The 16,485-nt window shown below is 37.8% G+C and overlaps 1 protein-coding gene across 1 annotated transcript in view; it reads left to right on the top strand.

Moving 5' to 3' along the window:
- The window catches only part of ESR1 (estrogen receptor 1), a 164,523-nt gene that overhangs the window by 48,320 nt on the left and 99,718 nt on the right, over nt 1-16,485 (top strand). Inside the window, 1 exon segment of the mRNA XM_033056279.1 lies at nt 4,898-5,402. Within this exon segment, the coding sequence (XP_032912170.1) occupies nt 4,898-5,402 (505 nt within the window).

Raw genomic sequence — 16,485 nt, 5'->3', positions numbered from 1 at the left:
TACAATAGATTCTTCTTTAATTGCAGCAGCTAAAAAAAGCTTCTATCTTTATAGCTGTGGAACCAAAGCGACAAACTTTATGGTCTTTCACTGTCAGCAGGTTTACAGAAAATTTATAGTATATGCTCTGAGTTTGCCATTTTTTGTTGCAATACTTACTAAAACCAGCACTGAAAAATGTCTGTTATAGAATGGAGTTTTGCTTTGTCTTTCAATTTTTCTGTAATTTTAATAGCCTTTGTGTATATTTATATATTTAATTTATACATATATATGCATGTATATACTTTGAGTATATGTTTTTGCACACTATACTTTATATAGTATTTTTTAGTTTATCTCCTTTTCCCTCAAACTTCTGTTTTATCTTGTCCAAAATGCAAAATATGTCCAGACTGTTCCTTTTTCCTTTATTTTTTTTTCTTTTTAATCATATAAAATGAACTTATTTTGCTACCATTCTCTGACTGCCTTTCAGGACTTGTAGTCAATAGAAAATTATTGATGTTAATGGCATTGAAATCCCCAAACTTCCTTCCAGTTATTTAGAGAAGTTAAAATAGTATCCTCTATATTTTTAAATTATCTGTTTTCTTTTTTTCTGTTTCTGAGATCACTGGTTCCACAATATTTGGCATCAGGGGCAGAAGGCTACTTTTATGTTTCTTTTTAAGCTGTGTTCCTGTTTTGAAGTGTTGGACCCATGATCCAGTTGAGCCAAACAGTATGCATAGTCTGCTAACTTCATCTGATCATGGTTGCCATTTGTCAACAAATTAAAAAAAAAAATTAGATGCAAACTATTCATCAGTCAATCAAAGTAAGTAGAATTTGCATTTAGAAACATACCTAAATATTTTTCAGTTGTAAATGATGACAGTTTAACCACAGAGCAACAGAAATGTGATTTAATGTTGCTGCATTTGATATTTTGTTAGTGTAATCAGAGTAAATTCCCCACTCTGGAAAATCCAGACCACTGGAACTCTGGTCTGTCTAGAAAAGAAAAACAGAAAGCTTGAAATTTTTAAAAGGGGAACACAGGATTTAATCAGTCACTTTCATTTATCTAAACTATTAATTTCTCATTTCCATGAGAAGAGTAGTGCCTGAGTCCTCACTGTTTCATCCCAACTAATCTCATTAAAAATCCCTATGTGTGAAGATGCAGTTTCTGCTTTGATCTTCTTTGCTAATATGTCTGTAGTGCTCAGTGTGAGCTGAGTGCTCCCTCACAGGAGGGACTGGTCCCTTCTACTTCTTCAGTATTCATTAAATGCTGTTTTCTTTCCTTCCTGTGCAGGCATAAATCTGGATGGATCAAAGCCAAATTTTATTTGTATACTCCCAAACTTCAGAAATACAGCAAAACCCCCAATCTATACCCCATCTCAAGTTAGCAAATCTTCAGATTTTGTAGTACCAGTTCCTCTCCATTTTTATGTATCTATGCATATCCTGTAGTATGTGCTCAGCAACTCCAAAACAGTATTAGATCTTCATGAAGGTGAGAGAAATACATAGAGCAGCTTGGCTGCAGCTGAATACACGATAGTTGAGAAATAACTAGATCTGAGAATGCACATTTCCCCATTTTGAGCACATCTGTCTAGAAAGGAAGGTGCTGCAGCCAATTAATGTTTTTATTTACTCTCTCTTGTTACTACATGTAGCAAAAAACCCAAAAACCAGAGTGAATGAGGCAAGCCCTTCTGTATGAGGTCTGCACAGTTTTAAAGGCATACATGAAGTGGGATTTAGAAAAACCAAGTCTTTGCATAAACTTCTTGCTAAATAGCACTAAATATCATTGCTCTATCCTGTAGCCATTCCCATACTGTAATATTTCCATATTGTAGAGCACGTAAAATCTGACATGTAATAGATCAAAGCGAGTGGTGAAGTAAGTCCTGACCTTTAAGCAGGCTTTAGAAATCTAGATCTCATTTTTCTGAGAAGTGAGTCCACAGATGGGTGCACCTAATGCCATCTCTAAAGCAGTGAAGTGGCAGTGTTTGTTATCTTGGAGCAAGTAGCACAGTCTTTACCATGCAGGACAAGAAAGAAAACAACCCTCTGATAATTTGTTGCATTTCATAGTTTCTTTATATCTAAAAATTCCATATATAGTAAACAGAATCAAAGCCTGATTTTTTTTCAGTATACAAAAATCAAAAATTCAACTTCAATTCAATGGGAATTGTCTTGACATACCCCCCACCACCTCACCCTTGCCCTTTCTTGCTCTCTTGCTTTTCTTCCACAGGAAAAGTAAGTCAGACATTACAGGATGCTGTCAGAGAGGTTCTCAGCCAATCCCCAAGATCTTGTTTGTGGCACTCACTTTTTTTTTCTCAAGATGTGTACAAGGCTGTGTGCTGCATGGATACTGCAGTTGCCTATTGCTGAGCCCTTTCAGTGGCAGGACTGCGGCTTGTGGAGACCTGCTCTTAGGGCCCCTAGTTTAAATGGTACACAGCAGAAGTGATAGTGGTTCAAGTTAGCCCTACAGTATGTTTAATGCTATTTGCATCTGATAAAAAATTTTTATGTTTGACTCCCTGGAAACATACCACCTCCCAAAAATAATTAATGAGGTTCTTAAAAATTGCATGTAAGAAGCACAGGGCACACTCAGAAATCAACTCTGTTTGCTTACTTCTGTTTTCCATCTTCTGCATAGCTATTACACTGGAGCATTTTATTTCATGTCAATATATTAGTTTTAGCAGAGCATACATGCTGGAGAATGCTTTAGATAAAAATTCAAAGTCCATTCTGTAGCACACTATAGAAGTGGATACTTTTTGTGGCAGGTAGATTCACATTAATTCTCAGATTATGCAGTTTTCTAAGAGATAATGCCTTTTTTATGCATTTCAAAGCACAAAATGAAATGTGTAAGGGCGACTGGCTTAAACTTGTGACTGCCATTCATTTCAGCCCGTGCAGCCCTGCAGCCTGGCTGCTGAGAGCTGTGCTTACTTGCTGTTTTGTGAGTCTCTGCACATGCACGGTCGCCCACTCTAAAAGAACATGCACACACTCTCTTTATTTTCTCTCACACTGTCTGGCATACTTTCAGCATAACTCTTCGAAGACTTTCTGAACTGCTGGGTATGGTTGTCTGATTATTATTTTTTTAACTGGGAACATGTTTAGTCCAGTGTTATTTAAACAAGCTTATCTCTTTGATCAAAGTCTACAATCTGAAATTTGAACAGGGTAGGGAGGGTGGCTGGGTGGGTGAGGAAATATATCAAGTGCATAGTTATGCGTGTGTTGATGTCTCAGCTTTGTGCCTGCGAAGGTAAAAACATATATTGCTTCACAATATTCTTGCAAATATAAAAAACTTTGGTTATTTTAGTCGAAGTTCTGAAAGCAGAGTATTATTTCTAAAATAAAACTGGTTTTAGAAAACTTTTCTTTACACTTCTAGTGACCTGCGTATTCCGTTTTTAATTTTCTTGGGTTTTTTGAAGGTTGAGCCAAATAACTGTGGAGTTGTTTAAGTATAGCATAGGCTTTGCTAGTATTCAAAGCACACTAACTGGAGCCCATATATTAATGCATTTAGGGTTGACATTAGCCTATTTCATTGACTGAACCACAGACCACAGCAATGAAGCTGAAGAGCTTGAAACAGCTTCTGGAGGTTTTAGTTTAGCTCGTTCAGGAGAACTGGTTTGTGCAAAGTTAAAATTATATGGAATGAGATTGCAAGAAGAAGCATGCATGCCACACCTTTTCATTATGTTATTTCTTTTCCTTTTTTTTTTTTTTTTTCCTAAATATAACTTTGAGAAGCATGTCAGGTTTTTTTGAAGCCGGTTCCATTTGATTATTTTAGACTACTTGATTTCATAGTCTCATTTCAAAATTCAAGTTTGCTAAACTTTTGTTCACAAGACTAGGAAAAAGAATTTCCTGTATTCAATTTATGTATCATGCAATCAAATAACCATCTCCTAACTGTGGCAAAATGTGAATGATATTTAGCTCATCATTTTACAGAATAAAAAGAAGCAGGCATAATTTTCTAGGTTAGTCTAAAGCTTTTCCTTGTTTTTTAATGTTATTATAGTACTCTAGTAACCGCAAGTTGCTGTTGCTGATGAAAGTATATTATAAACCTTCTCTTCTGAATGTGTATCATTCACACTTAAATTTTGTGAGCTGGCTTTATGGACTGGGGCTTGCTCCCCACACACCCAGACACACAACACACAGACACATACAGACACACAGACAGGCACTTGTGCACATACACACACACACACGCGTGCACACACATACCCACACACACACATTTTGCTTTGCCCTATCTCTGTTACAGCACAGTCCTGCCCAGGGTCAGTACAATGTACACATTACATATTTCTAGCAAACATGAAAATGAATCAAACAGGAGAGATAAGCACAGATAGATTGGAGTCTGCTGAGGAAATAAAAGGCAGTAATCTGACTGACCACTGGACTAGTCTTCCTGGTTGGATTTAAGTGTTCTTTCCCGTTAGTTGCTGCAAAGCACTGTACCCTGAAGTGAAAAATTAAACTATTAGTAAGAATGAAGTAACATTTAGATGGACAATTCTTTGGTATAACTCCAAAACTAATTGTTTCTGAAGTGATGTTTAAACCAGCGGCGGCACAAGGCAAAGGCTGCTGGCTTGCAGCCAGCACCTTGTAATGCATATTAGTGCAGATGAGGAGTTCCTAAAAGTTAGAGAGAGGGAGAGGGAGGGAAGAAGAGAGAGAGAGAATGTGCGTTTTCAGTGCTCACTCTGCGTTTGTTTGTATCCTCCTCCTTGATGAGATTAGAGGAATACCTGTGTAGTGCTGCTTTATTATGATTTCTGCTGAGCCTCAGAATAGACTCTGGTATTTTTTTTAGGTGGACTGCCAGCTGCCGATCTCGCTGTTGACAGTAAAAGCAGATATGCTCCTTGCTCACTGCCATTAGTACTGACCATGACCCTTCACACCAAAACCTCTGGAGTTACCCTGCTGCACCAGATTCAAGGCACTGAACTGGAGACACTGAGCAGACCTCAGCTGAAGATTCCCCTGGAAAGATCGCTCAGCGACATGTATGTGGAGACCAACAAGACAGGAGTTTTCAACTACCCAGAAGGAGCCGCCTATGATTTTGGTACTACGGCTCCTGTCTACAGTTCTACTACACTCAGCTATGCTCCTACTTCTGAATCTTTTGGGTCCAGCAGTCTGGCAGGATTTCACTCACTGAACAGTGTCCCACCAAGCCCAGTGGTGTTCTTGCAAACGGCACCCCAGCTCTCGCCGTTCATCCATCATCACAGCCAACAGGTACCCTATTACCTTGAAAATGATCAGGGCAGCTTTGGGATGAGGGAAGCTGCTCCTCCAGCCTTTTACAGGTAAATGCTACAGACATTTTTCTTTCTTATTTAAGCAGATGATCTGACAAAATTAGAATGCAGAAATCCATTATGCCCTAAGATTTGCTTTTTGTGTAAAGGAGGATGTGATTTAACTGAATCATCAGTGATATCTAGACCATAAGAAATAGCGTAGAATAAAACAAACTGTAATTCACAGCCCACCGTGACTGCAAGATGTAAATTTTGAAAACCTGTGAAAAAAACTAATCAGATAATAGCTATAAACATTTCCTGGGAAAACATAAAACTGTACTTGATTAAAGAATGGCAAATGAACTCGGTGTTATAATGCATTATAATACTGTCCGAAGTATACTAAAATGACTTCCACCATCACACATTTTTCAGTGAGTGGTTGTTTGTTCAGCTCTTAGCTGGTAGTGAGGGTATTTTTCCTCCTCTATCTTTCTTTGCACTGTGAGAAGTGGCTTGCATAGGAAGTTGTTCAGAAACACTATATCCTTCTAAATCAAAGTGTTAGAGCTGACTCAGTGACAGTATTTCGGCCAGTAACCTCCTTCCTGAGCTATCCAAAGAGCTCTGTGAATATTAACATGCATTTTTCATTGGAGAGTGATATATATTAACTGTAAACCTGGCATGCTGCTTTTCAAAAGAGGCTCGTTCCGTGGAAATTTTAATATTTTTGTCCCTCAATAGGAGGTTGGTTCTTGTTTTCTCTTTTTGTTTTGGAATAGAAAGATAAAAGTATCATTGAAAAGGGGAAATAAATTTCCTTGGTTTAAATATTTATTGTCAATTGTGAAAAAAATTGCATCTCTTCTTGAAGTAAGTGGCAGAAACGGATAGAATTATGGCTTAAAAAAAAATAAATCGTCATATGTACCTATACCCATGCTTTTAATATTTTTTGCAGTGGTTATAGCATGGTTTTGTGTCAGCTTGTTATACTAGGCTTCAGTGAATCAAAGTGGACAGTTAGATCTACTTTTTTCCTGAACTCTGTCATTCTCTGTTGATTTGAGAGATATAGGTGAGTTTGTTAGAAGTGTAACAACTGAAAAAATAAAAGCAAATAATATTTCCCATGTTGAGGGCCAAACTCTGCTAGACTTATTTGCACAATATAGCATATTACCATAAACAGCAACATATGTTCTTAACTCTAACTCAGCCTGACTAAGAGTCTGGTAGCAAAATCCAGTCCCAGAAAACAAAATGATTGCACTATTTTGCATTGGGTTAGGCAGTTTAGGGGAGCAGACAGAATAAAGATTGGTGAAATGATAGCTAATGGTTATGTTAAATTGTCCAATACAGTGATCTGTAAACTGAATTGATTCAAACAGCATTCATTTTAGTGCAACCAAGTACGATACTTCCTGGAAGAATGAGTACATGTCAGAGCATAGTGATCTTGACTGATTACCAGTGACTTGAAAGTTAAACTGCACTTTGTGCTTGATTGAAAGCCTTTTGGTCTTTTAATTGTGAGTGTCCTGTGCAAACCTATGATGAAAACTGTGTAAGCAACTTTATGTATGCAAACAGTGGAATAGTGAGTTTATGAAATTGAAATACAGAGTCAGAAAATGTTCTATAGTCAGGCATTGTACTGCAGGAGGATTCAAACCTAAAAACCACCTGGACATAGAAGTTGCTATGGAAATAGTGTTCTTTTAATTTTTAAGCAGTGAATGGAGGTGAGCCCCTTCAAAATAAAATTAAGGTACTTTTTTAAATTAACAACTCAAGCAAACGTGTAAGACCAGCGCTGTATTCCCCTTTTCCTGACATTTCTGATCAAGGTTGTGTGTCACCCTTGGAGATGTGTATTAGCCATTTGAAATTGCTGAGGCTTAATGCAGCAGTAATTAGATGAATTTATGATCTTGGATATGCCAGAAGGTTTATCTGCATACAGTGTTATACAAATGATTTAATGGCCCCTTCCAGCCATAACTCTGTGGAACGCATCTTATGTGGTAATAAGAAATGTGTTTCAAAGTGCTTGTTATGGTTTTCTTTTGTTAACAGGCAGGATCTTGTTGAAACTAAATTATTTAAAAACTTTGCTTTTTCTACTTTTCATTTTTGTGAGGTTGTATTTACTAAGTTTTCACCCTCACAGTATTACACATTAGGTCTTTATTCTTGTGTTTTGACATGAGCCCAATCACCAGTAGTCTGTCAAAAAAAATTTGAATAGGTGTTCACTGCTGGGGAAATATTTAAATGCCTACCCGTTGAGTTTAAGAAAATTTCTTAAAAAAAATCCAATTTGCTTTATTGATTTGGCTAGTCTCATTGGTTTCAGTTGGATTATGGTAGAAAAGAGAGCATAGGGCAGTGAAATCTGGCAATAAATAAATTGATGCTGGAGATTGAAAGGTGTCTAACTACCAAATAGTGAGTTTCTAGAACAAGGAGTGGTAAAGGCAAAAAATCTTAAAACAGGAGCCCTAAAAAAAGTTATAATGATTCATGATTAGTTTATGATATGGCTGCCTGCTTCTATAAAAAGTTATGTAACCTAAGACTCAGGGAGAGTCCTCTGCAATTCTCATTTACTTTTCATTGTACTGTTTGGCTTAGGGCTGAAATATTTGCATTGTATCACCCTATTCTACTCTGAATTTGACATGCAAGTGCTGCATTTAGTGATACAAGTATCTACGACAATAAATAAACATTATAGGTTGGAGCTGAGATGATATTCTGTTCATACTTGGACAAAATGTTAAAAATCTTCAGTTGTAAAAGTAAAAAAATACTGCGTGTGGGAAGGAAAACTTTTAAAATCTTTTGGTTTTGTTAATAAGTGTTAAAAATCATACTGCCTATAGACAGATACGTGTTTATAGCTTTATAACTATATGTCTGCTAGTTCTGAAGATATACTTTATCTTTCAAATAGTTACTCTTTTTCCAAAAGAGTTAGTCTCTTGTGAGATAATGATAGGCTTCTATATCTGGCTGAAGATCATAATGATACATGAGAAGAATGATTTTTAAAGAATGCAATACATATATTAATGTCTCTTCTGGAATCTCTAAATCATGAGGCACCAGAATTTGAGAAGCAGAAAAAAAAGGGCTTCATTAACTCAAATTGTGCTGTCTATGCCTAGATCCCTTTATGTCTGATCTTGTGGCTGTTTTTATAGGTAGCCAAAATAAAATACCTTTTTCTTATCTGACAATATCAAATTTTATTTTAAAAATTTTATAGATAATTTTTAGTAGTGGGTTTTGTATTATTAACAGTTGACTAGTGGTTGATAATTATTACAGGAAATCTTGTATTCAAGACTATTACAGTAAATTAACGGAAATATTTATTTTGTTCCTAACTATTGAATTTGAGTTCAGGTAATTTCTACTTACTTCCTCTCACTTTTCGGCAAGTTTTGATCCTCAGGGAAAAACCAAATCTTTCAGTAGCTGATTTACCTCAGTGGATTCCTACAAGCAACAGCAGAACATCCTTTTTACTCTGCCAGCGTGTGATATTCTTGTGTCATCCCACTGAGTCTGCACTCCTCAGATCTCAAGTAAAATCATGCATATACTTAGGGCCCTTTGTAAAAAAAAAATTAAAAAAGACTGCACCTTCCAGCTCTCTGATCAGAAAGCTGTCTGTCAGTCTGTAGTGAGGGACAGAGGCTGGGCAAATTCATGTACAAACAGAGTAACAGATGAATTGGTCCCTCACTTTTAGTGGCTAGTTTGTATGTTCTAATACTTCAGGCAATATGTTTAGATTAATGTAATAAAGTATTTGTTTAGCATTAGCCACAATTATCAAACTGCAATTGAGTCTGCTGTTCTAATCAATATGACCACAGCTTTAATTTTAATGCTTGCTAAAATTGAGAAAGATTACAAATGTGATTGATCCCTCTTCTGTTGTAATTCATAAATCCATCTGTTCTCAAAAATAGTTATGTAATCAAATACATAAACTTCGCTAACCTTGTCTGATAAAATTATGAATTTCTCTAGCTGGTCATGTTGAATTCTAAACACAGAAGATTTTTTCCAAATTTTAAAATTAAAAGTGTTAAAATGAATGCAAAGTTCAAAGATTATTTTTCTTTTCTTATTTTTTTAAATATAGCATGAAGTATTTCATAACATGGAGTGTGATGTAACGTAGTGTTTTGCTTTCCTTTTTTGTTTATTCTCTAAAACGTCAATCTGCTCAGAGGTTCTCTGTTGAACAGTTCAAGTGTTCAGGCATTTTCTTGAACACTTGGAGTGTTCCTGTTTTCAGGCCTTGTGCTGGTATCTCTGACAATTTTGCAGCAATAGATGACTGTAATAAAAGAGGCAGGGAAACATGGAGTCGTCTCATGGATAGTTTTTTATCTCATGGAAATGTCATGAAGATAAACCCATTAAATGTTCTGAGATGCTCACACATGACAGTTATGAGGGACTTGTACAAACCAACTTTGGTGTTTCTGCAGCCCTTCTTGGAGCACATGCTGTTCTGGATCCTGCTGCAAGTGTGCTTGCGCCATAAAATCACCAGTCTGCATTACTGAGGAGCACATGTGATCTGTGCCTCCTTGTGTACCTGAATAAGTGCACACAGTGGTCAAAAGGGGTAAAAGAACTATTATGCTTCCTCATTACCTTCCTTTCTGCCAAGGCAGATAGATGGATCTCACTTGCTCTCTTCTCATTGAAGAAAACTTTCTTCATTTCTGCAGCAGTTATGTTGTTTGCATAAACCACAGACACAGGAAGTGCTCCATATACCAAGTCCTTCCCAACAGGACTTGAAATTTGTGTCTAAACTCATGGTTGTTCAGACAGACCATGTGAATGGGGTTCATCTGATCAAATGTAGACACCTAGGTCTGTGTTCATTTTCCTGTTACTTAGGCTTCTGCTGCTGTTTGGGGGGCCAGAAGGTCAGATGGGTCTAGCAGAGATGCACAGGACCTGCTGGGTAACTATACTTTTTGGAGTAGGAGCAGGGTGTCAGTGAGGGTCACCACCTAGAACACCTCAGATGGCATTGACAGCAGCATCAAACCTGCACATGGACCCCCTTCTTACTCTGAGACACAGAAAGAGACACTGACAATGCACATTGTCTTTTTCTAGGGTACCTGATTAAAGTAGACCAAGTGCATTAGGCTCAAAAAAGGCAAGTTCATCTTCCTGTATTATATAAGATGGCTACATTTTATTTTATTCTAGATAGCTTCTGGATGAAGATGGATATCCAGTGATATCCAAAGTGACTTGAAATTAATCCCACCCACACATCTCCTGTAAAGAACCAAAAAAAAAAAAAAAAAAGGCTCTGTAATATTCCTTGATATAGACACGGCATTATGTCCCTGGAGAGGGAGACGGGGAGTTGACTCTGTGTCACTGGCCTTGATCACTCTTGCTCTGAGGCTATTGAAACAACAAACACTGCTGGCCATATCTGCTCTGATATGGAAAGCATTAGTTGCTGGCATCAGTTCCTTCAGCAATTGCAAAGCGAACATCAGATGCCAGCATTTTTTATTAAACCAACAAGATAGGCTGACCAGATCTAAGGCATTGCTCCAAAAAACCACAAGAGAAGAGTCCTACAACAGAAGTGCATCCACATTTCCTAACAAATTGAGATTTTGAAAATTTTTGTAATTTGATATTGTTGACAATGAAACACTGAAATTAATCATGAGCTCCCTGGTCTGTCTGCAGGCAGTTTTCTATTATCTATTCAGGCATCAGAACAGGGATTAAAGCAGAGATGCTGTCCTTCAACATTCTCATTTGAAGTGCTGCTTTCATTGCATTCATTGCAGGGACTGTTTGTAAAATTTGCTGTACAGGGAGAAGTCACATCTGAGGCTGAGTGGCCTTTCCCAGTGACTTGCAAATGTTATAATTTACCACAGCTCATTAGGAACCTTCTGCTTTTCTGCCAAGCTCAGATTCCAGTTGCTGGGAAGCATCTTACTTCATGTCACTCAAGATATTCTTGTACAAGACTATGAATGCATGAGTGATACCTGTTAGACACAATAAATCCATGAATCTGCAGGATAACATTTTTCCTTGGTAAGATATTGATTACAAGATTGGATTCAGGAGTGACTTAGTAAGTGTTTTATTTTAACCCTTTACTAGAAAATGGGAATATGGTCCTCAGAAGATAGAGAGCTTAAATATGATTATCCTAAATGTAAATCCTATTTGATACATGTACATAACAATTGCAGTGGTCTTCCAACCATTGCAGTCTTAACTAATGACAACAGCCAGCACCTATATAAATAAGAAAAGGTGGCTCACTGCATGGAAACCAATGGTAAAAGTGAAAAATACCAGTAAAGGCTGAAAGCTGCAAGTAACCCAGAGGACTTCATAAAAAAAAGCAGTTGATGACTAACAATGAACAGCTGTGCATGCAACCACCTCACATCCAGTGACTTTTCTACCACTCTTCAAGGGTGCAGTTCCCCTTGTGTTAGATGACATGGGTGAAATGTGTCACATTCTGGTCCCATGTGCTCTGTCCCACAATGATGTCAGCTGCCAGAACCAACCTCTCCAGGAGCCAGGCAGCAGAATAAGTGCAAGGTGACTGTTGGGTGCTACAGGGGAGAACCTTCACTCCCTCTGAGGATGACAGAGCAGTGAGCATCAAGGCAGCACCAGGCTGCATTTTCACCTTGCATTCGTAAGCTATGTGAGTAAGCAGTGTGGTTTTTCTTTTTTCACCTTGATCATACTATTTAAGGAAATTATTTTTAATTGATTATATAGGGAAAAGCTGTATTCTTCCATTGAGGATTTTCTCCAGCTTCTCAGCAATCTGCAGTGCAAATTTCATTGCTACTTCCAGTCTTTTCTCCTCCTTTTAGTACTTGCTGTCATGAAGTGCTTTGATCTCTCAGTATACTTCAGTACTGATTTGTGCTGCTAAAAGATGGTTATATAAAACTTTCTAGGATACTACAAAGGGGACATCAAAGCTGGAAGAAGAGGGAAGGGAAATTTACTGCAATACAGGAAAAGGCTCAACTCATGACAAATAAAAATCATTAGGAAGATGCTGTGCAGAAGGCAGCAGCTGTAGAAGAAAATGCAGCATAAGATTTAGGCCCCAAATCTTAAATCACAAGGATGGGAAACTCATAAAAGCTTTCCAAATAGCCTTCACTGTGGTTTTTGCATGTATTTCTGCTAGAATTGGAATATGTAAAACCTACTTCTTTCTTTTTATTACCCTTCTATTTTTCCTTTCTTTTTTTCATTTTAAATGTAATTCAGGCTTGTCAGATAAAATCTATTAATTCAAAAATCAGTGAAAGATCATACAATTGTGAAAGCTTGGGTTGAAAGGGAAGACTAGTTCTAAGTCACCTGGCATGGGCAGGGACACCTTTCACTAAACCAGGTTGCTCAGAGCTCCATCCAAACTTGACTTGAACACTTCCAGGGATGCAGCATTCACAACTTGTCTGGGCAACCTGTTCCAGTGCCTCATCAGTGTCATAGCAAAGAATTTCTTCCTAATACCCTGTCTAAACTGATGCTCTTTCAGTTTAAGATCATTCCCCCTTGTCCTGTCACTACATGCCCTTGTAAAAAGTTCCTCTCTGACTTTCTTGTAGGCCCCCTCTAGGTACTGTAATGTTACTATAAGAGCTCTTCTCCAGGCTGCACAGCCTGAGCTCTCTCAGCCTGTTTTCAAAGGAGGGGTGCTCCATTCCTCTGTTTGTCCTTATGGTCCTCCTCTGGGCCTTCTTGATAAGGTGGCCTGTAGCAGACCTCCACTATAATGTCACCTGTCCCTGTCCTCCCTTTAATCCTGACCTGTAAGCTCTCAATTGGCTCCACATCCATCCCCAGGCAGAGCTTCGTGCATTCCAGCTCTTCATTGACATATTCTGGTTTCTGGTTTAAAATTTACTCTTTTTCCTTATTCAAGTTGATCTGTAAACAGATGGAAGTTTGGAAGGTGCTAACTCTAAAAAAAAATATAATTTAATTTTACTGTTGAAGACAAGTAGTATAAAACCTGATCTTTGGCAAAAATAAAATGTTGCATAATACCCTGCCATCTCTGTTTTCAGTTTATAAAGCCACTAAACATTCTTAAATAATTTTGTTTGCTAAGCCAACTTGATTAAGCAGTATCTAGTTATTACTGAATAACTTGTATCAGTTGGTGTCTAAAAGAAATTAATTCAAAAAAGTGTTCCCTGCTTTCATTATTAGTTACAGCTTGGACTTGACAGTGAGGTCCCTGTTTCAAATTACATACAATTACATACAGAATCCTTGTCTTCAGGAAACTTAGCTGTGGCAAAGAATACTCTGAGAGTGCACAGCAAATCCAGTTGCCTTTGGGGAGCTAATATGTCAGAGGACAGCTTTGTCTGTTTGCTTCCATTCTGCAGTAAGATGATACTTCTCCTTCAGCCATATTGATAACCACAAGCAAGGAAAAATAAGTATGTTGCCAACATATGAGCCACTGTAGCAGATTTATTACCTTGAAATACCTTTTTGTGGTTTGGATTATTTAGAATTTATGGCTTGAAAAGTATTTTAGTTTATTCTTGCCATGATATGAGAAATATAATCCTAATTTTAATCTACAGAAATATCAATTAGAGATAAAGCATGCAAACCCTGGAAGTGATGAGAGTATTCTAGTTATGTTCATGGAGAAAGGTGGTGAGATAGAAACCCATATAAAATAATGAAGCTGAGTGTTTAATGAACCAGTTAAGATATTAGAATATCTGCCAGATGTATGCCATTTTAAAGAGGCAAATATTTTAAAGCAGGTTGAGTATCAATAAGTTGTTACTGATTTTCCTTGATTCAAGCCATAAAAAATGCCAAACAAAGTGGAAGTAAATCTGATTTTACAGAGAAATTTTCAAACATCCCAGAATAAAACTCAACTGTATTTACTGGCAGTTCAAGTAATGCTGTTTATTGTCAAGTCTGACTAGGTTCCTCTCTTTTTTGATTACTTGTATTCTTTAGCTTTGACTTATATTTTCCATGTTAGATAATTGTCTCAGGTAAATTTTTTAAAACGCATTTTGACAAAAATGGCTCAAATTTCTAAGTATCATGAAGGGAAAAGAAAATTTTGCTTTATTCATGGCAAAGATTCTGTAACCTTTTTACTGAACATCCTAGACATTATTGTATTATAAGCATACATTCACCTAATACTTGGTAGTGGGGGAATGCTGTCAAATCAGGATTATTTTTCTTTAATTTTTCCCCAGAAATTTTGCTCAAAAAACTCTTGAGACACCTCACTATTCACAGTGGGAATTTGTTTGCATTTGATAGCTAAATTATATGACAATTTATCGACCATACATGCTCCATCCTTTGTCAGTGATTGCATATTGGCCTGATTGCAAGAGCATCCTTCTCTGACAAAATGTGTGGTTGCTTCATTGCACAGCTGCATGACATTTCAAAAGGATTTTCTCTCAAATATTACTGTGGGCAGGGGCAGTTTACTGAGAGATGAGAATCACAGAGAAATGTAAGTTCAAATGGGTGAGTAAGTTCAAAGATTATCTGACCAACATCTTGCTCAAAGCCAGGCTTACTTCAAAGTTAGATGAGGTTTCTCAGGCCCTTATCCAGTTGAGCTTTGTAGAAACCCAGGAATGGAGACTCCACATCCACTCAGGGCAATCTGTTACAGTGCTGAAATACTCTCATTGTGAAAAAGTTTTTCCTAATATATATTTAGAATATTCTTCACCCAAAGATGTGTCGGATGTCTCTCATCCTTTCATGGTATGCTCCAAGAAGAGCTTGGCTCTGTTCCCTTTGGAGTGTCCCATTATACTGCTGAAGACAGCAATAAATCCTGCCTTAGCCTTCTCTTTGGAAAACTGAACAAATCCAGTTCCCTCAGCATCTCCTCATCTGCCATTGTTCCAGGCCCCTCCTCATTTTAGTGGCTGTCCCTGGACTTGCTCCAGTTTGTCAAAGGCTGGCTTCAGCTTGGAAGCCCCAAATTGGAAGCAGTTTTGCAACTGCGAAGGACAGGGGAAACAGCTCTGTTCTCAGCCTCTTGTAGATGTTCATATGAGTACAGCCCAGCCCCTGCTATTCCAGGTGCATTACTGTTTTCCAGTGCTGAAATTAATGAGATTTCTCCAGCCATTGAGGTCAGGACCATTTCTCCAGACTGTTGAGGTCTACCTCACTGGGAGCATTGTTCTGCAGTAAATCCTCCACTCTGCATGTTCCCTGTCTCCCAGCTCGATATCTGTCATTACCTTCCTAGGGCTGCAGTTTCTCCCTTCATCTCTATTGTTATTAAAATATTCACCTCAATATTGATTCCCCATGAATACTATTGCAAGCTTGCCAAAGTTCAACTGCTGATAAAAGTCTGTTTAGACTAGCAGTCATTTTCCATCCACCTTACAGTTCATCTGTGCAGCCCATGTCACAGTTCACTGGGATTGAGAAAATTGGCTGTCTTGTGCTTTTAGTGCCTTTTTTCTGTGTGTGGCAGAAGTCACATCAGCAAAATGCAGTAAAAAACTGAGCTTTCAGTATGGAAAGATGGGCTGAGAAGGAAATAAAGGTGGTCTCAATGAAGAATAGGATGGGTCCAGCGCAGAAATATGATGGGTCTGGTGAGGTAGAAACTTTGAATCTCTGGTGAGGTGCTGTAGCAGGCTGTATAAAGCTGTGAGACAGAACATGGAGGAGGAGAGGATGCTCTAGTAGTAGAAAATAGATGATGTATAAGTTCCTGGAAGAGTTTGAGATGAACTGCAAAAGTAAGATGAAAGAGAACCTCCAGAATTGAAAAAGCTGAAGAAGAAACTCCAGAAGTCTGAACTGGACATAAATAGTGGAATTTAAATATTCTTGGGCAATGTGACTTGGACTGGGAGTGGGCTGTAAACACTGAAACAGGGCAAGTGTGTGTTTGCAAAGCATGGAGAAATAAAAAAGCCCACAGGGAGAAACAGGCAGTATGGAGCTGGCCCGTGTAGAACAATCTTCCTCCCAAAAAATACGTGTCACTCTTGCATTTTGTTGCTGTCTGTTACAGATTTAACCACAAGGAAAT

Source organism: Catharus ustulatus, chromosome 3, assembly GCF_009819885.2.
Source record: "Catharus ustulatus isolate bCatUst1 chromosome 3, bCatUst1.pri.v2, whole genome shotgun sequence".
NCBI lineage: Eukaryota > Metazoa > Chordata > Aves > Passeriformes > Turdidae > Catharus > Catharus ustulatus.
This window is presented reverse-complemented; position numbering and strand designations above follow the sequence as displayed.